Raw genomic sequence first — 24,308 nt, 5'->3', positions numbered from 1 at the left:
AAACAACATCAGGCCTCAGGGTTGGACATATTCTTAGAGGTTTTATCACATGACTTCCCACCTCCAAACATCCCATCCAGTTAAAAGCATTTTTTTTCCCTCATCTCCAAAATTTTTACAACTAATAAAGTGCTCAAAGAGAATGAAAGGATCCACATGTTTTAATGCTGCTATTATTTGACTTCTGGGCTTGCCTGTAGTGGTGTCCTCAGGAATGTTCATATTCCATCTCTCCTCAGTCAAACATCTCCTTAAAAATGACCGATTTCACTTCACCTGTGATTACCTCCCCTAACACATCTCTCAGTTCCTCTTTGGTGCCCGAATTCTGATTCCTTTCCCCTTCTACCCTCATCCCTCTCACCTCGTCCATGAAGAACAATGGGATGTTTTGTTAAATTAAAGATGTATTATAAATATATGTTGTTAATGAATTACAAAAATGTGATAGGCTTCCATCCACTTTAGCTTGTTCATGCTGTATGGAAACTTGCTGCCATTTGAACAACCAAAAATGGTAATTGGCACTAATTGGTTCAAATCTTGTTACACTGTTCCACACCTCTTGCGACCCCTTTTACTCTCCATGTACTTACAGGCTACCTTGCTCAGTTTCCAATCTCCTTAAGTGACACTGGACCCAATTTTAACTCATCTAAACCGCGATCACTTATAATTAGAAACAGGCCCCTGAAATCTTGTCAGGTGCAACCCATGCTTAATGATTGTGCTTTTTGACTTGTTTATGCTTTGATCCCTTGGCCCTTATTGTGACGATGATCCTAACTTGACAAGCTTGTCACTTCACATCAAGCCTAAAATGGGTCATATGAGGATAGAATTGGACTCATTTATGATGGCACCTGATGCCATTTAGCCTGCTGATATTTAGTGTTTAAGCACCTTCAGCCAGATTTGCACCCATCAAGCCTTATCCCAGTATTAAGGGGAGAAAAATGTTTTGCAGGAGTAATAAGGAAGAGACAAAAATGAAATTTGATTGCAAATAATGCATGTAGTTACAATTGTCACCAACAGTCACGCCATGGGAAATATTTATTGAATAAACCTGCCAGAAACTTTGAAAGATATTCAGTTTTGATCACTTGAGTGAGCTTTCTCCTGGATAATAAGCACAAGCTGGTCTTCCTGAGTTAAGCTTAGTTGGTGGCACCTTCACCTTCCGGGTTTCTTATTGAAGTCCCATATCAACACTGGAACATGTAAGCTGGGCTGATATTCTAAAGAAGCTGAATTTGTACAGGAGATAAATCTGAATGGTTCACCCCAGTTAGAACTGCAGTAGCCGCTTCAGTGGAACCTGCATGTACAGAGATGGACAGGGAAGAATGTAGGGGTTAGATTGGATCAAAATGAGAGGGAAAGAGGTGAAATTTCACCCCAATGAGTGGGAGAGAGGGAATAGATGTGACTGTGTGGCACTGTGGAGATGAGCAAACTGCCCTTTTACATCTGCGATTATAGAATCAAAGAATCCATACAGTGCAGAAGGCAGCCATTTGGCCCACTGACCCTGCACCAACAACAATCCCACTCAGGCCCTAACAGCATAACCCCAAGTATTTACCCTGAGAGTCCCCCTTATACTTAGGGATACGGTCCCTGGAAGGGTAGGGGGTTTTAGTTAAGTCGGGCAACATGGTTGATGCAGGCTTGGAGGGCCGAAAGGCCCATTCCTGTACTATTTTCTTTGTTCTTTGACACCATGGAGCAATTTACCATGGCCAATCAACCTAACCCACATATCGTTGGCTATAAATATCCCTTTGGTTAAAAAAAAATCCTTCGCGTCTCATGTTTTCTTATAAATCTAACCCCACATTCCCTCAGTGCTTAGGGAGAGCTTGGTACAATGTGGGAGCTGGGCCACAGTGTTAAAACATCTTGTTTGTACTGCAGAGTCTTGGAAATATCCTCCTCATGACAGCCCTGTTATGAAGTGCAATTTATGGAACAAATCTCAAGAATGAAGCCATTTAATGAGCCTCATTCATCAACATCCCTTTAACATGCTTTTTCTTTGCCTGTAGCCTGGAAATTGCCATGATTGATGCATTCAAGTCACATTCCTTTCCTGCGAATTGAATGTGGGTGTTAATCCATTTGAAAATCCAAATTGACACCTCCATTAAATGACAGATAAGAGAAGCTTTGATTCAACTCTGTTAAAGACCTGGTACTATAACTCACTTGATTATTTGCAGTTCCCTGTGTCTCCAATTTAAAAAGCTAGAATTGACATATGCTGGAGAATTCAGAAGTATAACTGGCTGGGAGGGGCTTTCTGAGGCTGGCAGGATCGCTTTTCGGTCTTTTGTCTGAGATGAAGTGTACTATTTGGTCTTGCATCTGTCTTGGCCAATGAGGTTAAACTGAAGCTTCACCTGAAGCAATTTTCTTGGCCTTTTGGCTTAGATGAAGCATTACATCAAGCCCAGGAGGCGATGTAATGCCTCATCCTGTCAGCTTGGATCTTGTTTGATCAAGCCCAAGATGGGATGTATATATATCCTGTCGTGTCAGCTTGGATCTGTTTTGTATGTCATGTGGGGATTCTGATTAGACCAAACTGGTTTTTTGATTGGGATTAAGGTATCAAAATAAAAAGATGTTGGATCTGAGCTCACACTTCATTAACCTCGGCAACCTTGGCTGTCCAAATGTGCATTCCCTTACTCTGTTGAGACCAGATCCTTAATAATTAGTGTCACCTCCCCTTGACCACCTAAGAAAACGGTTCCAAAAAATTAATCCAGCAAGAGCCTGTCTTCAAGCAATGTTAAAAGAGGGAATTATTCATGGGACTGGGATTTGAACCACTCCAGACGGCTTGAAATGAAAGTCTTCTCGCTCGGGCCAGCTGCTAAAACCCAAATGAAATAAAACTGAAAAACTTCAAATTTAGAATAAAGCAGTATTTTAAAAAGAAACTTTTTAAAATAAGTAATCGTCATCAGTCTGATGTGATACTGGGAATAGACTCATTAGAACTCTCCATGCATTTTTTTGATGAAGGGACTAATCCAGTGGGCCAATGTCTTCACTAAAACTGGAGATAGATACAAACACATTGCTGATATTCGTACAAAGTCAGCCTGGAAATAGGGGTTCTGTGGTATCCAGAATAAACTGGAAATTGACCATCCCCCACAGAGAATTACTGCACTTGCTCACCTGGGGGCTGGGAGAGGGGGAGGTTGACTCCTTCAGCCCTGGAAATCCTACCACATTCAGCACCGGTAACAATGATCACGATCAGCTCTGCTTCCAATCGTGAGTGGCAAAACTGGCGCTGCAAATATGAGGAACTTAAACCAACCAAGTGTCAAGTACTGTGCGGCCCAGTCTGAAGTTAAGCATGAATGAATAAATTCAGCCATTCGGGAGGAACCTAGAACAGCAAATTGTCCAGCACCCAGTTAATGTTCTGTGGCCTTTACCTGTGCCCCCAGTGTGAAATCAGACACAACAAAAAGTCAAACGAAAGCAACCAATTCCTCTAAAATACTTTACTATGGCTATCCACAGCGCACTGGGAGGAAAGAGAACCACATTTGCTGGAGTCTTAGAGCTGAACCCTTACATACGCGGAGGGAGGTAATCTATTACAACTTTCCATCTCAAAAACTGTACTGTCATTCTGTCACTTTGCTTGTAATTATTCCATTAATGATTCTGCAAAGAAAAACATTTCTGGTTGTATTGTCATTGGAAATCCTGTTGTGACGTGTGTTTTGCAGGGTGACTCATTCCAAAAGTGAATCTCAACTGTGTAGACCAGTGGTTTTCAAATGTAACTTTTTGTGGGGTGCAAATATAGTTGCACTTCCGGGCAACTGGGAAATACTGGCACATACCTCAGGATCGCCACTAAATACTAAAACATGCCCACAAACACACACGAATGTCACATACTTTCAGAGATCTCCTTCAAATACCGATACACTCACAGGGTTCCACTCATATTCACACAAGCCCAGAGATTCCCTACTCATATTTACAAATTCCTAGGGATCCCCTATTAATACTGACACACACCAGGAATCCCCTACTAATACTTATGCTCAAGCATGGATCCCTTACAAATACTGGGTACAGTAACAGGAATTCCTTGTTAATACAGATGCATGCTCAAGGATCCTCTGGCTAATATTACCACGTTTCCAGAAGATGGTATCAGCTATTCAAGGGAACTGTTCTATTGTTGCAGAAAAGATTATTTTTGTATTTGTACATAGCAACAGAAAAGTGCTGGCAAGTCAATAAATACAGACAAATATAGAGACCCAGACTCACAGAGACCCACCCTGTCCAGGAAGCTCTGTTTGAAAACCTATGGTCTACAAAGCAAGTTCTTACATAAAGCAAACACTTGTTAAGATAATGTTTCATATCCTGGCCTATGGAAATGCTCAGATATAAAGAATTAGAGCATGAGTACTTGTGGTATAACACTGGCCATGGTATGTTCTACAGGGGAGCTGCATGCCATTTGTATTGAAGACTGCACTGTTTGGAGGGGAATGCATGATTTTATGTGGTCATTGAAATGAAAGGTAAAACAAATATAGGTTTTTCTGCCAGCTGTGCAGTTTGTCTTTATCTCGGATCTATATCCTAAGAACACAGCAATGAGTAGGACCATTCCACTGCTGTTCAGCTCTACCTTTGCCTTAGCGCCACCCCTCTTCTTCCCTGCTGAACAAGGAGTCTGTTCACCTCCTGTCTGAATGCTTCAAATTCCTCTGTTGTGCTGGGGTGAGAATGTACAATGTTATTGCTACATATGGACAAGAATTGGCAATGACACATTCATGAACTTCTTTTCCCCAAGACATTGATCATGCGGTTCCTTGGTAATTTACTATCCCCTGGTACCTTCATTGTCAACCTTTGCAGATCAGCTGAGGCAATTGATGTTGATGGGTTACTCAATTGTATCCAACCTAGACATCCAATGTTCTCACATTCCTGCAGAGCTGTATCCAAAACTCTTCTTCGTCAGTTCCTGATATGGAGATAATCAAACTGCAAATCTTTTTAAACTTGCTGCCTGGTGGCGGAAAGCCTCTGCCCACTGTGTGTTACTGCTGAGCTAAAGGCCAGCTTTGATCCCCTCATTAAGGTTAGCTGATTCCTTCCAAAACCTTCACTCCCATAGCCTGACGAGCTACAATCAGTCTTGGGTTCCTGCACCCCAGTGGCTAAGGCTGATAACCGGGTGTGTACAGACATTGGGGAAGGGCAGAATTGGATTCGACTGTGATGCTCCCATTGTCAAACAGCTTGCCGATACTCCTCACACTTGAGGAGTAGGCACTTGGTACCGGTGGCATCCATGACCAAAATCAACCAGAAGAAGCCAGGCATAAGAAGGAAAGCATTCTCAAACTTCTTCATTTTGATTTTCTTCAATCCTGTGAGGACCTTGATCTGGCTGATTGCGTGTGTGTCTGCACGGTTTGTGAATTGGTGTGTGAATAGCTATGTGAATGAATTATTGTCTATTATTAGACATGATGCATACAGCAAAATAACAATTGAATTTCAGAATGTTATGACGGTGGGAGCTGTAAAATGGAACGGTAATTGGACAGAACACTATCACCATGGAAACATTTTTCTGTCATATACATGCCTTGATCCAATGTCAAAATACAACGAATCTCTCCAAGCTTGCCAATTTCCAACCCCCCCCCCCCCCCCCCCGCCGCCACCCACCTTCAAAACTAAACATAGAAAATCACAGTCTTGTTAATGGTGTCTGCATCTCCTCCAGTCCTTTCATCAGCCCAACTATAATTAGGTTTGGCTGTTTTTTGCCATTAGCTATGATTTGCTTTGTATGACCAGCTTAACTGAGAAGGGATAAGACTGACAGGGCAAGCACATCATCAAGTTTGGAAGGAGGCGGGGAGAAGGTGGGTTGAATCAAGAAATAAAGATTACACAGTGCCAAGCTTGGATTTTAAGACCCTGCCGGTTACAGGGGTGGGTGGGGAGGTTGAGGAAAGCAGAGTTCGAGAAGTCTTGATCTCAACATTCTGAATTTGAAGAGTTATGTGGCACAAATTGGGTAGCATCTTGTGAATGAAATAGAACTGGTTTTAGAACAATTAAAATAAAAAAAATCCTTCAAATCTCAGTGGGATTTAGGCCACTTGTGCCTTAATTCTTGCACAGTGCTTAGAGAAATCGAGTGGATTTTCTGGCTGAGCTCACCCCAAAAAGGGAAAATCCCACCCAAGATCAATGGACCTTTCCATGGTCCGCCCCCCCGCCCCACTATGATTCCCGTGGCGGGCGGGACAGGAAAATCCCCCCCCACAGTGTCAACAAGCTGAAATGGCTGTTTGCACTGTTCTCCAGCGTTTCTGCTGAAGAAACTCTTTGCCAAAGGAAATAATAAATGAGAAAATGTTCATGGAATATTTGTCAGCATCCAGAGTTTGGTCAACTAAGTGAGGTTTAAGGGATATGGCACAAAGGCATGTGGATTAGGTTAAGATACTGAATAGCCATGATCTCACCGAATGGTGGAACGAGCTCGAGGGGCTGAATGGCCTCCTTTTGTTCCCATGCTCCTATCTGTGACCAATAGGACCGTAAGAAGTTTCACAACACCAGGTTAAAGTCCAACAGGTCTATTTGGCAGCACTAGCTTTCAGAGTCACAAGCTCCTTTGTCAGGTGAGTGGGGACTTGTGTTCACATGGAGCTACAATAATGCCATTCTAAATTACAGTGCCCAGCAGTCAACTTGCCCTGCCTCTCTCAGTTGCTGTCCTACTGCTGCTACCAGGCTGGAGATTACAGGTATGAGCCCATGAACATAGTTGAATGAAGCCTCACCTGGTGGGAGTGTGGATCAGAGAATCAAACACACACAAGTCAGTGTGTCAGTTTTCTGGCGCTCTGAATTTTCTGATTGTCAGTTTTACCCTGAGTCCCCAGAAGTTGCATTTGACAGACAGACTCCCAAAATCTCTGGTAACTGCTCAGGGGTGGCACGGTAGCACAGTGGTTAGCACTGCTGCTTCACAGCTCCAGGGTCCTGGGTTCGATTCCCAGCTCGGGTCACTATCTGTGTGGAGTTTGCACATTCTCCTCATGTCTGCGTGGGTTTCCTCCAGGTACTCAGGTTTCTTCCCACAGTCCAAAGATGTGCAGGTTAGGTTGATTGGCTATGCTAAGAAATTGCCCCTTAGTGTCCTGAGATGCTTAGGTAAGAGGGATTAGTGGATATAATATGTAGGGATATGGAGGGGTAAGGCCTGGGTGGGATTGTGTTCAGTGCAGACTCGATGGGCCGAAGGGCCTCTTTCTGCACTGTAGGATTCTATGAGAACTGGGGGTTCCTTGTTAAATGACCAGTATGAAGATCAATCAATAACATCATGAATTAATCTAGTGCCTTTAACATAGTAAAATGTCCCAAGGCACTTCACAGGAATGTTACTAAACAAAATGTGACACCACGCCACAAAAAGAAACATTGAGGCAAAAGCTTGGTCAAAGGTGTAGGTTTTAAGGAGTTTCTTAAAGATGTGAAGAGCCAGAGAGGTGTAGAGAGGGAATTCCTAGGTTTAAGAATGAGGCATTGGAAGAGAAGCAATCAGTGATGGGTACGCGAGATGCAGAAGATCATCTTCAAACGACTCAGGTGATGCTGCCATACAAAGGAAATTTCCCAGAGAGTTCTTTGAGTGTTGCAGGGCTAATGGGATTGGGGAAAATCTGCCAACAATTCAGTCGTTCGACACTTGTACGTGCGTATGAATATTGGGTGTGAATAGAATTGAACTCGTCTGTGACAGTATAGCTTTTCCTCTTACATTGTTTTTGTGAAGAACGGCAGCTTAGCCACGATATTAAAGTTCCACTGCTGCCTCCACTGCCCTTCTCCCAGGAAGGAGTCAGTGATCTTAGGAGAGGAAGGGAGGAAACTGGGCAGGCGGATAGCTCATTGACCCTAAATTCGTGGTGAGTACACGATTAATCCAGTCGGCAAACTTCTAAAACAAAGTATGTATTTGGCGCCCAAAGCACAATTGATGTTTTATTTTAACTCAATTCATTCTCAACTTGCCATCAAAATTGTCAAAGATAATGACATCGGGTGCAGATGCGGAAGTTGCGGATCTAGTCATTGTTTGCTGCAAAGAGCATTTGTTGATTTGCTCAGCGATTAACTGATGGGGAAATACAAGTAGCTCTGTTTTTGCTGAATGAATTACCTTCAGGTGACAAATTGCCCTATCACTGAAATGCTCCTGTTGCCCATCACAAGCCTACTGCATTGAAATCAAGACCTACCTCATGTCCCCTGTTGCTTCACAGATCTAGGTTTTTTTTGTTAATTTTTGTGTTGAGATTATTGTTGGGAGTGAGACTCTTCAGACATATAGATCAGAATTTTACCGCCCTGCCTGCCACGGGAATCGCCCATGGGGGCGGACAGTGGAGATATCCACTGACCTCAGGTGGGATTTTAAGGCTTTGGGACGAGCCAGTCCATGAAATCCCACCCCCAGTGTCACCAGCCTCCAATCAGGAGGGCGGGGGCAGCGAGGTCCAGTGGGAGGTGCAGTGAAGGGCAGATGGTGGTCAGCAAGGACAGCTGCAGATTCTGGGAGGTGCGGTTTACTGTGCAGCTTGTTAAGACGAGAAGAAACAATCCTATTCCTCCTAGCCCACGAGCAGTGCTATAAACGCACTTACCTCACAAACTCAATCTTTCTGCCTTTCAGCTGTCGTGTTTCCCAAAGCCTGTGAAACCTCTGGTTAAAAAGAGAATAACCATTAAAATAAAGGCAGTCTTATATTTTATTATTTTAATATTTCATAGACCTGCCTGCTTCCCATAATGTCCACCTTAGGGCGTCACCAGGACACAGTGGTTAGCACTGCTGCCTTACAGTGCCAGGGACCCAGGTTCGATTCCTAGCTTGGGTGACTGTCCGGCGTTTTTCACATTCTCCCCATATCTGCGTGGGTTTCCTCCAGATGCCCCGGGTTCCTCCCACTGTCCAAAGATGTGCTGGTTAGGTGCATTGGCTATGCTAAGTTCTCCCTCGGTGTACCTGAACAGGTGCCAGAATGTGGTGATTAAGGGATTTCACAGTAACTTCAGTGCAGTGTTAATGTAAGCCTACTTGTGACTAATAAGTAAACTTATTTTATCCTATCACTATTAAAACTGCAGGTGGATGGGTTTAGTTGCTTTTTTCAATATTTCTGGTATACTAGCCTGCGTTAAGATCCCAATTTATTTTAGGGAGTTAAAATTCTGCCCTGTGTCTCAGAAGTGTGTCTCCTAATCTATCAGTAGTGACAGGGGGTTGGGTTTTCTCGGTGCTGTGATGGACCTTGCTTGGAGGCTGGGACATCCGGGAAAATAGGAGTGAGCCACATTGCGACAACTTCCTGATGCATTCCTGCCACCAGGGAACTTTTCCAGGGGTAGACTGGGAATTGGGTTGTCCACCCAAACCTCTGAGGTTGGCAGGAAAATAGAAGGAGTTGGGTGCCAGTTAGGGCCATTTTGCTGCATCTCCAGCACTTTCCCACCTGGAGGTTGGCAAGTTTAAGAAGTATGAACATTCTAAGCTGGGGACTCGATGACTTTCAGGAAAGTGCTTGAGTGTAAATCAGTGTTTGCCAAAGATTTGTCTTTTGTTATTCAGTCTCCACCTAGGGAGATTGATATTCCATTCAGGCTACTCTCCACCCTTTAATGGTAATTTGTAATCCCAAAGATGATGGCAGAATCTAATTGGTTCCAAAGCAGGGGGTGAGGTAAAAAGGCTGAGAGAGAAGTTCAAAGTGTGAGAGGCTCAGAAGCCGACCTGTTTCAAGGACCACTGTTGTCATGCATCAGTCAGGAAGAAGATGCATGGCCTTTTACTCTTTAACCAAGAAGATGCATTACAGGACAATCCCAGGAGAGGAGAGGCATTAGGGGACAATCCCAACAGAGGAGAGGCATTAGAGGACAATCCCAGGAGAGGTGTGCAGGACAATCCCAGGAGAGGAGAGGCATTACAGGGTAATCCCAGGTGAAGAGGCATTACAGGAGAGTCCCAGGAGAGGGGGGCATTACAGGATAATCTCAGCAGAGGAGAGGTGTGCAGAATAATCCCACGAGAGGCGAGGTAAGCAGGATAATCCCAGGAGAGGAGAGGCATTACAAGACAATCCCAGGAGAGGGGAGCATTACAGGACAATCCCAGGAAAGGAGAGGCATTATAGGACAATCCCAGCACTGCCTGAGGTGTTTAAATCCCTGCCGATTGCTACAAAAATTTGACCAACCAGAAATACATTACATAGCAACCAATCAAAATCAACTGTGAATGGTCCAAGATCCACTTTTAGAACCCACAGGGATTCATTCTTTATGTATTGGCAGTGCGAACAAGACTGGCATTTATTACACACCCTCTTGTTAACTGTGGTGGTGAACAATGGTTTGACACAACTGAGTAGCTTGCTTGTCCACTTAAGAGAGAAATTATGATTCAACCACACTGATAATGGACTGGAGTTACAATCCCTAATAAAATAGGTGGAGTTTTTTTTTTAAACAACAATTTGACATCTTTACAATCACTTTTTATTTCCAGGATTTTTTAAAAAAACTGAATTCAAATTCAAAAATTGCTATGGTTGGATCTGAGCTTCTCATACTTTGGCTTTACTCGTTCGGACTTCTGGTTCACTAGTCCAATAACATAACCTCTACACCAATGTACTCCTAACATCACTGTGACCAACCACCTCCCCTCCCTGCCCCGCCACCCCCCGACCAAGTCCAGAATCTCAGCGTGATGGGAGGCCAGAAGTGAAAAGCATAGTTCATTTTGCTCACCAAGTACTCAGAAAACAGTTTGATTCACAAGGCCATTTGAAGCATTTTGTTGAGAGGCTTGCTGCCTCGTAGTCTCAGGAGAGCGCAATTGTTTGGTCAGCTCTGTCAAAGAGCTGGCACAGAGCATGAACACCTGAATGGCCTCCTCCTGTCCTGATTCATTCCATTGGTTCTATGATTGCAGTGATTCCTAGGTACTGTTACCCTTTAATTAACGATGTTACTGTCACTCCGTGTTATTGCGTCCTTGATATACTTGTTGACACTAATGTCTATAACTTGATTTTACTCTCTTTTGTTCCCTCTCTCTCCCTCCCTTCAGAGTGAAAGAATTGAGAAAGGCCAAGGAACCTGAAGATTTACAGAAGCACCCCATAGCAATGTAACATTGCTTCCTGACTGTTTTCTTTACGTTTATATCAGAGACATTTACAAAAGATCACTATAGATTTGGGAAGATTAGCAACACTCTCATCGCAACAAGGCTCTAGAAACTTTTTTTCTCTCGACCACATCGGCACTTTTATGGAACTTTTTTTAACGAAAACAAAACAAGGCGCCATAGAACTTGCAATTTATTGTTTTAAGAACTTGAAAATTAACTTGTAGAATGAAATAACCTCTTTACCAGCCTGGTGCGTAGTACTGTAAACTTGTGTCAAGGTTTGCAACACAAAAAAAAGGGGTTTATTGTCAGGAATAAGCAAATGTATGTAGAGAAATCAAAGAGTGAAGAAAAGCAGGTGAGTGGACTGAGGGGGAGTGTTAGAATGAAAGGGAAGGCAATGCGCAGCTTATGTGGACGAATAGCCTGAGGCAGGGCATTACAGGTATGCATGTGCCACTTGTTGGGTGTGATCAAGGCCACACTGTGGTGATAGAGACTGGTCCAATAAAAGGCATACACTTTTTTTTTCTCTTCTACCCTCCTCCCTGCTGTCAAGACTAACAATCGAACAACGTGCTGAGACAATATCGTGGATAGACGAGACTCAAGTATTAGGGAAGAGAAGAAGAGAGAGAAGGGGAGAAAAGCCCTTTGGTCAAGTGCAGGTGTTGTGTAAGTTGCCAAATGATGGGAGTAGCCAGTGGGCTGCAATATGATTGTTCCATTCAGGTAAGTGGGTTTCGTGCCCATTTCTGGGTAACCTGGTACACTTCTCTTGACCTGCCAGGTCTCTCCTCTCCTCCTGAATGGAACACTCAATGTCAGAGAAGCTGTGATGCTGATAATCTTTTAAGGATCAACAGTAGCCTCTTGGGGCCAGAAGTTCAGAGTAATACAAGTCTATCATTCTTTTTCAATGGATTTTGTGTGTGGGTGTGCATGTTTGTGTGGTGTGTGTGTATGTGACTTTGACGTTTACCATCCACAATGTAAAACCAGTCAGTGTTATTTCTATTCAGCAATGGACACTCAATTGAAAACCACAAAGAAAATCAGGTGCCGGAAAGTTTAATGGCATCTGGAGTCAGGTTTCCAGAGCCTTGTCATTACTAAGAGATTCCTATTGCTAAGTGATTAGTCAGTTCTCTGGGGAGGCGACGACGTCGGGGTATTATCGACAGACTATTAATCCAGAATATCAGCTAATGTTCTGGGGACCCAGGTTCGAATCCCGCCACGGCAGATGGTGGAATTTGAATTCAATAAAAAATATCTGGAATTAAGAATCGACTGATGACCATGGAACCATTGTCATTTATCGGAAAAACCCATCTTGTTCACTCACGTCCTTTAAGGAAGGAAATCTGCCGTCCTGACCTGGTCTGGCTTACATTTGACTCCAGAGCCACAGCAATGTGATTGACTCTCAACCGCCCTCTGGAATGGCTGAGCAAGTCACTCAGTTCAAGGGCAACTCAGGCAGGGCAATAAATGCTTGCCAGCCAGCGACATCCATGTTCCATGAATGAGTACAAAAAATGCTGGATTAAACCGAGGTGATTGGGGATGTTCTCATGTGCTGGATCTCGCAGGATGAATATGCTTGCAACATTAAAGCAGTGTCAGTCCAATGTGGTTGAATTTTCAGGTAGTGCTGGAAATGGAAGAGGAGGCGGATGGAGCCTGATATCACTGCCACTGGCAGTGTGCTGCTTTCCCAGTGTTAGACCATTTTAGTGGAAGCAGGATTGGGGCCAGCAGGGCCGTGCTGCCTATTGAAAGTCTCTAATCCAAGTAAAGGAGGCCATTTTCCGCTTGGCTTCCAGTTTTCCGCATCAGCTGGGACCTGGAGGTGGGCACCCTGTGGCAGGCTGGGGAAGGCAGCAGCGCTCTGGGCAGACTTGGAGCCCTGCCCAACTACACGCAACCATTGCAACGCTATAGAGGGTCTTTCGTTCCCACCCCAGCCTCATTATACCATGGTGGCGAGAACCATTTTATGAACAAAGATTGAAAAAAAGTTGGAGAGAGGGCATCTTTGTTACTTGAACATCCATTATAGATTACTGTCATTTTCAGGCTGGCAGACTTCTCACTGGACCTCCAGCTTCACAAGCCTAGGTACCATCCTTAATTTGGGGGGAACCTTCTTCCATACCCATTAAGGTGGGGGGGGGGGGGGTCGCCATGAAAATCCCAGTGAATAACTGTCCTCCCCTCACTACAAGTACTGGAGTGAATGTTACCAGGAAAACACTCTCTGCTTTTATGCCTCTTAAGTCACTGCTTGCCAGGCTATTGTGGGCATTCTCTCCTGCCACATCCATTCATCGTGAGAGAGCCCGGCGTGTGTATGTGGGCAGCTTAGTTGATCGTGGAGGGGGCATCACAGTAGAGTCTTCACCTGATCCCAGCGCACACACATTCTAGAACATTATTGGGAGCAGGGGAGCTGCCCTCATTGTTGTGGCGGAGAGGTTAGCACAGACCGCTGAAGGACTTTGGGGCCTTATGTGGACTGCGTGACTCTGAAGCATGCCAGTGTACAGATAATCTTTATTTAGGTGTGGTTATAAATCAGCAGCATGTTTAAGTGTTGCAGATCCCAGACTGGCACCAGGACTGAAAGGCTCAAAGATAGACTGAGGGCGTACACAGCCAAAGATTACTGTATTTTACCTCCTTGCATACCAACTCCCTGGAACATCCAGTTCACATATATGTGCAATATACAATAAGCAGATTCATAGCATCTTAACCTCACTCAGTTCCTAACTTTATTTACCAATCAAGCTTGGTAAAGTGCCCTAAAGTATAAATACCATGTAAAAATATACAACATGTGCCGTATTTAACCAGCTGAATATTCAGAACTCCCTCAGGTTCTACATCAAAATGAGTCATTTAAACAAGATAATATAAGAAATCCTAAACAATGCAGTGACTGAACGTGTGTGAAGTATTATTGTAGATTTTTTTTAGAAGGTATTATCAAGCAGATGAACTGCATCAGTTCATCTCAAGATAGGTGTCTAAAACAAGACAAGAGGTCCTGTGTGTGTCTGTGAACACATCCTGCCACCGTTCTCTTTTTCACCAATATTCTCCTTTTTTGTTTCCTTCTCTTTGTCTCTTGAGTGGCAACGGTTCATATTCCCAAGTCTTTTTCACCCAAGAGACACTGCAAAAAATAGACTATCTGATGAGTTGATCACGGGTGGTCGGGTGGTGGCAGGTGGGAGTCAGCTGACAGTGTGGTTATGAAGTTTTTGAAGAATTAAGACCTGCATTGACATAGCGCTTTTCACGACCGCCAGACATCTCAAAGTGCTCTACTGCCAGTGAAGTACTTTTGATGCTGTCACTGTTGTAATGTAGGAATAATGGCAGCTAATTTGTGCGCACAAATCTCTCACAAGTAGCAATGTGATAATCAGATAATCGTTTTTTTTGTGATGTTAAATGATGGGTGAATATGGGCCAGGACACCAGGAATAACTTCCTTATTCTTCAAAATAGTGCCATGGGATCTTTTATGTCCACTTGAGAGGGCAGAGGGGCATCAGTTTAACCTCTCATCCTAAAGATGGCATCTCTGCACTCCCTCAGTATCACACTGGAGTGCCCAAGTCCTGGAATGGCACCCCAGGGAGAGTCAATCTTGGCTGGAGAAGTGAGTCCAGACCCAGTTTGGCAGCAACCCCATGTTATTCTTGTGGAACTGTTCCTGCACCTCCCAACCACACTAAAGTAATCAAGTACTCTTCCCTGGGCTCCTCTGGAGATTGAGCTAGGTGGGCCTATCACAAGGCCTCACCCTTTTGAGTCTGAAAATCACATCGGAATCCAAATGATGTCAAAGGATCCCCAATTTAAATGCCCACCTTAACTCTACACTTCCTTCAGACAGCTGGGCTCCTATGCCATGACCTCTGGGACAATGGCAACTGGCACTGCAGGAATAGGGTGGGAGGGGTGGTCCCCATGACTTTCAGAGATGTCTGCACCCTATTCACAGTGTGCAGCTGTGTACTTGGTTTTCTTTCATTTACAAGTGGCTTTGTTCTTTGCAAGCAGCACAATTGGGTAGATAACCCAAGTTCAGGGTTGTTGATTCTCTGTGGTGTCCAATTAGCAATACTAAGTTGGTTTGAAAGTCAACCATGGGGATGCACCTCCTTTCACCAGCAGTCAGTAATTGGCCTGGTCTTTGTGAAGACCAGAGACCAGAGCAAATGAGCGAGTGGGAAAGGTGCAGAAATTCAAGCTAGCTCTAACTTCTCATTCATACACAAGGCCTTATGCGACCAACAGTGTTGAAGGCGGCACTGTCTCATTCTCCAGCTCTTATAACTGTCAGGTATGTTGAAGAGAAACCATGCCTTCTATTGGACCTGTTGTAAAGATTAATTCCAAACTGAGATAGAAAACAGAAACCCAACCCTTTATAAATTCATTATCTACATCGAGCCCAGTGCTGTGGTCAGGTAGGAAACTGCTTCACTTGCAATGGATGTGATCTACACTGTGAAATCCATACACACTTTTTCTTTGTAACTTTGTTTTAAATCATTGAAGGGTAGCTTAACAGAATGCTCCCAGAACCATCCACACTATACAAAACATGGAATGACAATTAAAAAGTGTTAAACACACCAATAGTTCCAGTAGGAAGCAGCTCCGTCGCTTCACATAGGCATGCTGTCTGCTGATACATCATTGCCAAAGCTTTTGATTTGAAGCATTACCACTGACCAGTGGCAGTAAGTTGAATGCTTGAAGTTTTCAAGACAAGAGCCATTCCCACTTAAACTGCATTTCATATTGGACAGGGGAGAAAACTACTGAACAAATAAAAAATTGAACAGATGGACAAATTATTTCCTCTTCCCCACTGCCCTGTGCAGGATTTGTTAACTCCTGGCAAGGCACCCATCAAAATGTCCTTTGCGATCTTTCTTCAGCAGACATAATTCACGTTGATAAAACATTTGTGACAGACTAAGAAATGATAAACTGCCCTTCTTTTTATTTTGATGGTGTATGTAACAGTCACACTTGTGACCGACTGGCGATAGACATAGATTGGAAACCTGAATAGTGTGTGGAGAACATACGAGTCGGGAACATGCAGGGTGAGTGTCCCCACGCTACATCTGTTTGTGGGAGGTGCTCCCTAGCTTTTCTCTACCTGGCCACAGCGCACAGCCAAAGAAGGAAATCGGAGGAGGGGAGGAAATGTTCCACATAAGCTGGGTGTTAGCCTTTTCCAAAAACTCCCAAAACCTTTCTTCCTCAACAGTCACTGTCACCTAGCTAGTGTCCTGTCACGTCCAGCACTTTATTTTGCCTTACTTTATAACTTTTTATTTAGTCTGAACTTTTTTTTAATATATAAATAATATATAAATAGTTTATTTAAAGCTTTTATTATTTAATTTATTTTTTGTGTTTCCTTTTTGTTTTTAAAAAGCATTTGAGCTTTTTTAGCCTTTCAAAAATGGACGATTTTTTTGAGGGGTCACATTCATTGCCTTGACATCATACAAGTCAATAAGGATTAGTATGATGTATTCTGCTGGCCAGTAATGTCCATATTCTTGGCTACTGTCAGTAACCTGGTGGACTCTGTATATATAGAAGAACATGATAGGGAAATGAGTGCAAAGTGAATTAAAAAAAACAGGGGATGTCAACAATGAATTATTTTACTGTGAGTTGTTATGAGATGGGTGAAGGCAGAATGGGAATTTGTATAGTTTTATCTGAATGAGCTAGAAATGTGGATATACTGTTTGTATATATTGTATATATACTTAAAAATGTTGAAAAAAACCAACGGAGATATGTGCATGACTGTAATGAAAAAAAAACAAAACAAAAGGAAGTATTAGAAGCAAACGACCTGTAAAATGAAAAAAAATCACTGTAAGAATTCCTTATTTTAAATGTTCTTTAGAAGGACATTTTTGCTAAAGCATGATTAATTGCAAAAAAAAACCTACTGTACTTAGAATTAGAAAACGAACAGCAAAATGATATAACTGAAAAGTTTACGTTTACATATTTCTTTTCTGTTTTGGCTACCAAGATTTATCTCCTTTGCCAATGGGTGCCAAGTAATGTGAATGCTGTATTGCTAAATGAGAAGACACAACATTAAGTTATAATCTTTGCTGAGCAGATTACTGTAAGGATATAATATATATATATATAGCATTATACCATAAATCACTCTTTGAAAAGAAAGATTAACAGACATTTTTATGTTAAATACCGTGTGTTAAATACCGTGAAGCAATGATGTGTGCACATGCACACGCACAAACACACACACACAAACACACACAAAATAAATTTTAAAAAAATATATGCGAAAAAAAAATCTGACAGTAATGGAGAGAATGTCCACTTCATCTGTTCATCTGAGATTAGAAAAACAGGTCATAACATTGCACAAAAAAAACTTAAAAAAAAGAAAATTCTAGAAAATGCAAAGCTTTGTTGCACACTCGCAACAGCCCAGAGACGTAAGCTGCGGCACTCCTGGGGTTGCTGACACTTGCATGTGATACTAGTGTAGGTCCTTTTTTTTTCTTTCTCTTGCTTTCTTTTCTTCCCTCTCTTTCCCTCATTTTTTTAACCTTTTAATTTGACTTTTATTATAATTTTTCCTGTTTTTTGTATGTCTGCATGTGAGAGTGTCGCTGGGTCACAGCTGTTTAGAAGCTTTACAAGGGATAGCCCAGCTGCCAGAGTCATGCAAACATTTTAAATTGCCCTTAAAAATTATGTAAGATGTTTTTGAATGCTTTATAATCCTTTCTGCTGTAAATTAAAAAAAACAAAGAAAAATCTCACGTTAGTTTGTTAAATTTATTTCTAATATACATTGTTTGAAATTCACTGTTTCTCTTGGCAACTTTTTGACTCTTGGCACTATGGTACCTTCCAATGGATTGATTATGTGGGCATTTTTGGAAGGTGTGTAACTGTGATTCTTTTTTAACTTGATTCATTTCCCGTCCAATCCATGGATGTCCCTTTCTCCTGGACCTCCCCTTCCCGTGGACCCCCACTTCCTGTGGGCATCCCCTTACCCTGACCTCACCTTCCCCTGGACCTCCTCTTCCCTGGGCCTCCCCTCCCCCAGGGCCTCCCCTTCCCCCGACCTTCTCTTCCCCTTCCCATGGACCTAACCTTCCCCTGGACACATTCTCCCCTTATCTACATAAGTTTCCACCAGATGCTCTGGCTTCTTCCAACAGTCTGAGAGACATGCTGGTTAGGTACATTGGCCATGCTAAATTCTCTCTCAGTGTACTCGAACAGGCACTGGAGTGTGGTGATTAGGAGATTTTCAGAGTAACTTCATTGTAGTGTTTTAATAGCCTACTTGTGACACTAATAAATAAACTTCTAAAAAACTTAAACATAACCTTCCTCTGAGTCTCCCCTACTCCAGGACTTAACTGTCCCCTGGACCTCCCCTTCCCTTGGGCCTCCCCTTAACCTGGAACCAACCTTCTCCTGGGCCTCACCTTTCCCCAAGCCATCCGTCCCCCAGGCCTCATCTTCCCCTAGGGCCTCACCTTCCCCTGGCCCTAACCTTTCTCTGTTTCTCCCCTTCCCCTAGACTTCCCCTTCCCATGGATCTAACATTCCCCTGATGGGACATAACCTTTCTCTGAATCTCACATTTCCTGCAACTCAGCTTCCTTTTGCTTCTTTTTCCCACTGGGACATTGATTAATGGTGCCCACTGGATTTTAGGTTGCCACCTCTGGTTACACATATTCCTGGACATTTCATCACCTGACCTCCGGACACCAACTTTCCTCAGTCAAACAGTCTCTTCCCCCCTCCCCGAATATATTTTGAATCAATGAACAAATATTTTCAAAGAAAATAAGAAGAACAGATAACTTGTTTTAATGCTCAGTTTGATTTCCCACACTTGGTTGCTGACAGCAGTGTCCAGGAGATTCATCTTAAATTCCTGAAGACTCAAGGATAATCTGGTTGATAACTCTACCAATTGGCCACCCTTCATCTGTTGGCCTAGACAATGAGTGTCAGTGGTACTGTTGAACCATGTAGGGCATCACCACCAAGTTCATTGATGTTCTTAGCTGACTTGTGCATACATGCTCTTTCCCACAGGAGTTAGTGGAATGTGACCAGGAACTGGAAGCCTGGGCAAGATTTCTTTTGGCTTTCTAGCCTTGTGACACAGAAACCAATTATTGCACTTGCAATTGCAAATTCGATAGATCCTCCGGCTGTGATCAGCCATCCCAGTGTAAACTGGGCAGTATCATTTTGCATTTGGGGTTTGTATGCTGTGCATTGTTCCTTTAAACCATTGTATCGTCATTCTTGTCCATGTGCTTTTCTGTGACCAGTGAAGTTGACTTCTCCTTGGCCCTATCAATGCTGTTTTTGGCTTGGATCATATTGAAGGAACATTGTAAGTTGTCAGATTCACAAGTCCTTTCTCTCCCTCATCACCTTTGTGGGTACACCTCTGGTCTCCATTTATTGCCCCAAACCTTTGCCCCACCTTCACTTCCCATTGGTTAATGCAGGTGGAATGAATATAAATCTTGCTGGTCAGCCATCCCCTCAGGCGTTGCTGTTGGGCTGCCCCACCCTAAATTTTATCATTTGTTATGAAGAGGGGGTAACTGTTGACAAGACACCATCAGCTGCATCTCTCTGTGCCTCCTTCCTCCAGGCACCTGCCCATTCCTACCTCTTTAATCAGAGGCGGAATCATTAGCTTGAACACATCCCCATGATAACCTTAGAGGCACAACAGGCCAAATCACAGGAGCAGGTAACCCAGCACACTGGATCCAGCACAAAAGGATAGTCTTTAAATGTCGGGGGAGGGGGGGGGGGAGGTGGGGAATGATGGTTGCAGAGAATCAACAATTCAAAGTAGAAAAATAAAACTGTCACTGTTATTGAGGATACCTTACCAATTTGTGTCCATACTGGAGATTTGCAAACAGCCAACATATGGAACATCAAAGCCAAACTTGTGCTACCAGTGATCAAAATGGCTCTGCCAAGCAGAGAGTGTTGCTGCAACTTTTTACCTATTTGACCGAGAGCTAGGAATGATCCAGAACGAGGTATGGATTGGAACACCAATTCATACAATGGAGGTATGATATTGACTTGCCAGACTCAGCTCCATATTTGTCGGACAGAGCAGAGGTAAATCAGACGGAAGTCCTCCTTGGGTACCTTTCCTGCATCATCATGGTGGCTTATATAAAAGCAATATAGTTCGAGTCCTGGAAGCAGGTCGTCTATCTGCCATTTTGGCCACAGTTACAATGAGCAAGAGGAAAAATTGGAACAGAGAGAAGTGTACGCAAGAGATAGAATATTAAAGGATAAATCTACCAAGACTAATCCCTTGCCATTGACTATTCAACTCAGACATCAGCACAGAGGCAGCCCTACTGAATCTACCTTCTGAATTCTGCTACACCCTTGAAGGGAAACTTCTGATGTCCCCATTGCTTCCTTTTCTCAGTATCCCATTAAAAATTGCTAACTCACTGTGAAGAAACATGGCATTAAACATTTGCCTTAACACACCATGCCACAATCAACTGGCTTCACCAATTTAACAAGAGAATTCTACAGAGTGAACGAATGAACATTGAAGAGGCCAACTCTCCCAATCTATCCATTGCAGATTTGAAAACCCTGGGCCTCATCTATCCAATCTCCTAATCAATCAGTGAGATGAGCGTTGATGGGGAAGGGAGACAGAACAGAGGAAGAACATCCCAAATGTAAAGTGGAAGGGGCTGGAAACTCAACACACTACTTTTTGTGTCATGTAACATATGCCTTTGTTACCGCAAGTTCTGTTACTTCCTTCTTATATTCATGGACAGATCCACCTATCAAACGGTATTTTTAATAACTTTTTAGCTAATATGGTATACCAACAACAAAGCATCTGCATACAGCAAACATTGTAAATTGTCAGGTTCTGTTAGGGACAGACAGAATTCTATGGTCCCTCCCACCGACAGGATTTTCCAGTCCCGCTAAACTCAATGGACATTTGAACGGTTCGCTGCATATTTTAGCCCCACCCATGCCACCACAGGGCAATAAAATTCCGTCTGATGTCCTCCCAACTCCCAGGGTCTGCTGAGCCTCAGGGACTTGGTGGGTGTGACTCCCTGTTCACTTTTAAGAGGAAGATGGATCAGCTCTTGACTGGGCCAGAGATCTCATTATATAGAAGGTAAGTTAAAGGCAAAATACTGTGGATGCTGGAATCTGAAACAAAAACAGGAAATGCTGGAAAATCTCAGCAGGTCATTCGTGGAGAGAGAATAGAACTGATTTCCATTCTGGATGACCCTTCATCAGAGCTAAGTGCAAAGAAAAAAGAGAGACATATCCTCCCTGTGTCTGCATGGGATTGCTCTGGGTGCTTCGCTTTCCTCCCACAGTACAAAGATGTGCTGTTAGGTGGATTGGCCATGCTAAATTGCCCCTTAGTGTCAGGGGATTAGCTAGGGTAAATGCGTGGGGTTATGAGGATAGGATCTGGGTTGGATTGTGGTCAGTGCAGACTTGATGGGCTGAATGGCTTCCTTCTACACTGTAGGATTCTATGAAAATCAGACGAGATTTATACTATGAAGGTGAGGGGGTGGCTGTAATTAGACAAAGTAAATGTAAATGGTGATGAAGAAGGCTGAGAAAGGCACTAGAAATATCCATTAACTATGCAGGCTATGCGAATGGCAGAACGGAGGCACAGATTTCTTTGCTCTTAGCTCTGACGAAGGGTTATCCAGACCAAATAGAAGGTGTGTATTTCTAAGGTAACACTTGGTCTGTGCGATTTCCTGGGCTGGTGTCAATTGCCTGAGGGTTAGAAAGGCATTTTACTGGACATTTCTCCTGGACTGTCCCTGGTTATTTTTGAGTCATTTTGCCCCAGCTAGGTAATTACATGCTATGGAGGTTTACAAGCAGGGTATGGGTGGGATGGGAGGGAACAGTCTGGTCACCATGCTGCAGCCATCTTGGTGTATGGGGTACACTTGATGGATCAGCTGGTCTTTTCTAGACTGTCAGTTTTATATAATGCGTCGCTGTGGTCATGAGCAGAAACATGCTTCTATTTCAGTAAAGGCCAAATACTGTGTAATGCTGGAAACCTGAAATAAAAACAGAAAATGCCAGAAAAATTCAGCAGGTCTGGCAGCATCTGAGGACAGAAAAACAGTTTCAATGTTTCGAGTCCAAATAATTCTTCTTCAGAACAGTTAAAGCATGTTTATAGAGAGATGAAGGGAGTTTTCAAGCAGAGTGTGGGGTGGGAGAACATAAACATAAGAACATAAGAAATAGGAGCAGGAGTAGGCCATCTAGCCCTTCGAGCCTGCCCCGCCATTCAATAAGATCATGGCTGATCTGAAGTGGATCAGTTCCACTTTCCCGCTTTCTCCCCATAACCCTTAATTCCCTTGTCTATCAGAAACCTATCTACCTGTGACTTAAATACATTTAGCGAGTTGGCCTCCACCACTTCAACGGGCAGAGAATTCCAGAGATTCACCACCCTTTGAGTGAAGAAGTTCCTCCTCAACTCCGATCTAAACTGCCCCCCCTTATTTTGAGGTTGTGCCCTCTAGTCCTGCTATCCTTTCTAAGCGGGAAGAATCTCTCTACCTCTACCCTATCTATCCCTTTCATTATCTTATATGTCTCTATAAGATCCCCCCTCAGCCTTCTAAACTCCCAACGAGTACAGACTCAGTCTATTCAATCTCTCTTCATAGGCTAACCCCCTCATCTCCAGTATCAGCCTAGTGAACCTTCCCAATATTGGGAGGGAACTGTCAAGTAACAATGCTCCAATCATCATAGTGTCCTCTTCATACAGACTCAAAATATTAATTCTTGCTTCTCTCTCCATTGGTGCTGCTAGACCTGCTGAATTTATCTAGCATTTTCTGTTTCTATTTCATTTGTTAGGGGAATTCAGAATAAGGAACCAGAAGCTTAAAATTAGAGCTAGGGCATTTCAGGAGTGAAATTAAAAAGCAAATATAAAGTATTCAGTGAAAGGGGCACTGGTCTTTATCAATCCCTGTTTATCAACTCCATCACAACGGTGCTATATGTAGGTGACACGGTGATGGACTCTTATGCATGTTGTGTTCTTAATTAAACAGTGCTAGAAGTGTGGCACCACTGTGCGGGTCCACTCGCCTGAACTTCAGTGGCATCACCAGTAGACATGGAATTGGCATTGGACCCAATGCATTTTCTGGCCCAACAAGACTGATAGCAATCAGGAACACCCTCCTATTCAAGTTTAGCATTCGGGTGTAGCTATGGGTAATACAGCTGTATTGAATTACATAGTGATTGGACAACTCCAAATGTAAATTCCACACACCCCAAAGAAGACCAGAGATATAATTTTAATTCGATCTGCCTATCAGGAAGCTGACAGGATTGAGTGCAATGCTGTTTTAACACTCCACCCACTGAATAACAATATTGGGAAGAGTAAAAAAAAAGAGTTCCAGCTGATACCTTTAGTCTCCTGACTGGCCAGTTCGGCTAAAGTTACTTTCCTAGAATGATATAGCGTACAAGGTGGCCAGTCAACTTGATTCTTTGGTAGAGTCCCAATCAGGCCCATACCCCAGTTTGTGACCTTTAGCCCAGGAACTTTCTTCTCTTCAAATATTTATCTAGTTGCGGTGCACAATGCTTAGCTCTGCTGCTACACGGTGCCAGGGACCCGGGTTCGTTTCCCAGTTCAGGTCACTGTCGGTGCAAAGTCCACACATTCTCCATGTGTCTGTGCGTTTCCTCTGGGTGCTCCAGTTTCCTCCCACAGTCCGAAAGACATGTTGATTAGATGGATTGGCCATGCTAAGTTCTCCCTCAGTGTATCCGAACAGGCGCCAGAGTGTGGTGATTTTCACAGTAACTTCACTGCAGTGTTCACTTAAAGTTTATTTAT

General features: G+C 43.3%; 1 protein-coding gene across 5 annotated transcripts in view; it reads left to right on the top strand.

Moving 5' to 3' along the window:
- LOC145359990 (calmodulin-binding transcription activator 1-like) overlaps positions 1–13,398 on the top strand; it is a 1,101,467-nt gene extending 1,088,069 nt beyond the window's left edge. For 3 of the 5 annotated variants that reach the window (XM_080214883.1, XM_080214882.1, XM_080214886.1), the window contains 2 exons: positions 3,550–3,618; positions 11,213–13,398. In XM_080214883.1, the coding sequence (XP_080071009.1) occupies positions 3,550–3,618; positions 11,213–11,276 (133 nt within the window). In that variant the 3' untranslated portion in view covers positions 11,277–13,398. The remainder of the gene's footprint in view (positions 1–3,549; positions 3,619–11,212) is intronic. The other 2 variants (XM_080214885.1, XM_080214884.1) reach the window with 1 other exon arrangement.
- Positions 13,399–24,308: the final 10,910 nt, after the last annotated feature.

Source organism: Carcharhinus amblyrhynchos, chromosome 30 (assembly GCF_965287045.1).
Source record: "Carcharhinus amblyrhynchos chromosome 30, sCarAmb.v2.hapA, whole genome shotgun sequence".
Lineage (NCBI taxonomy): Eukaryota > Metazoa > Chordata > Chondrichthyes > Carcharhiniformes > Carcharhinidae > Carcharhinus > Carcharhinus amblyrhynchos.
The sequence above is the reverse complement of the archived record's forward strand: the minus strand, read 5'-3'. Positions and strand labels throughout refer to the sequence as shown.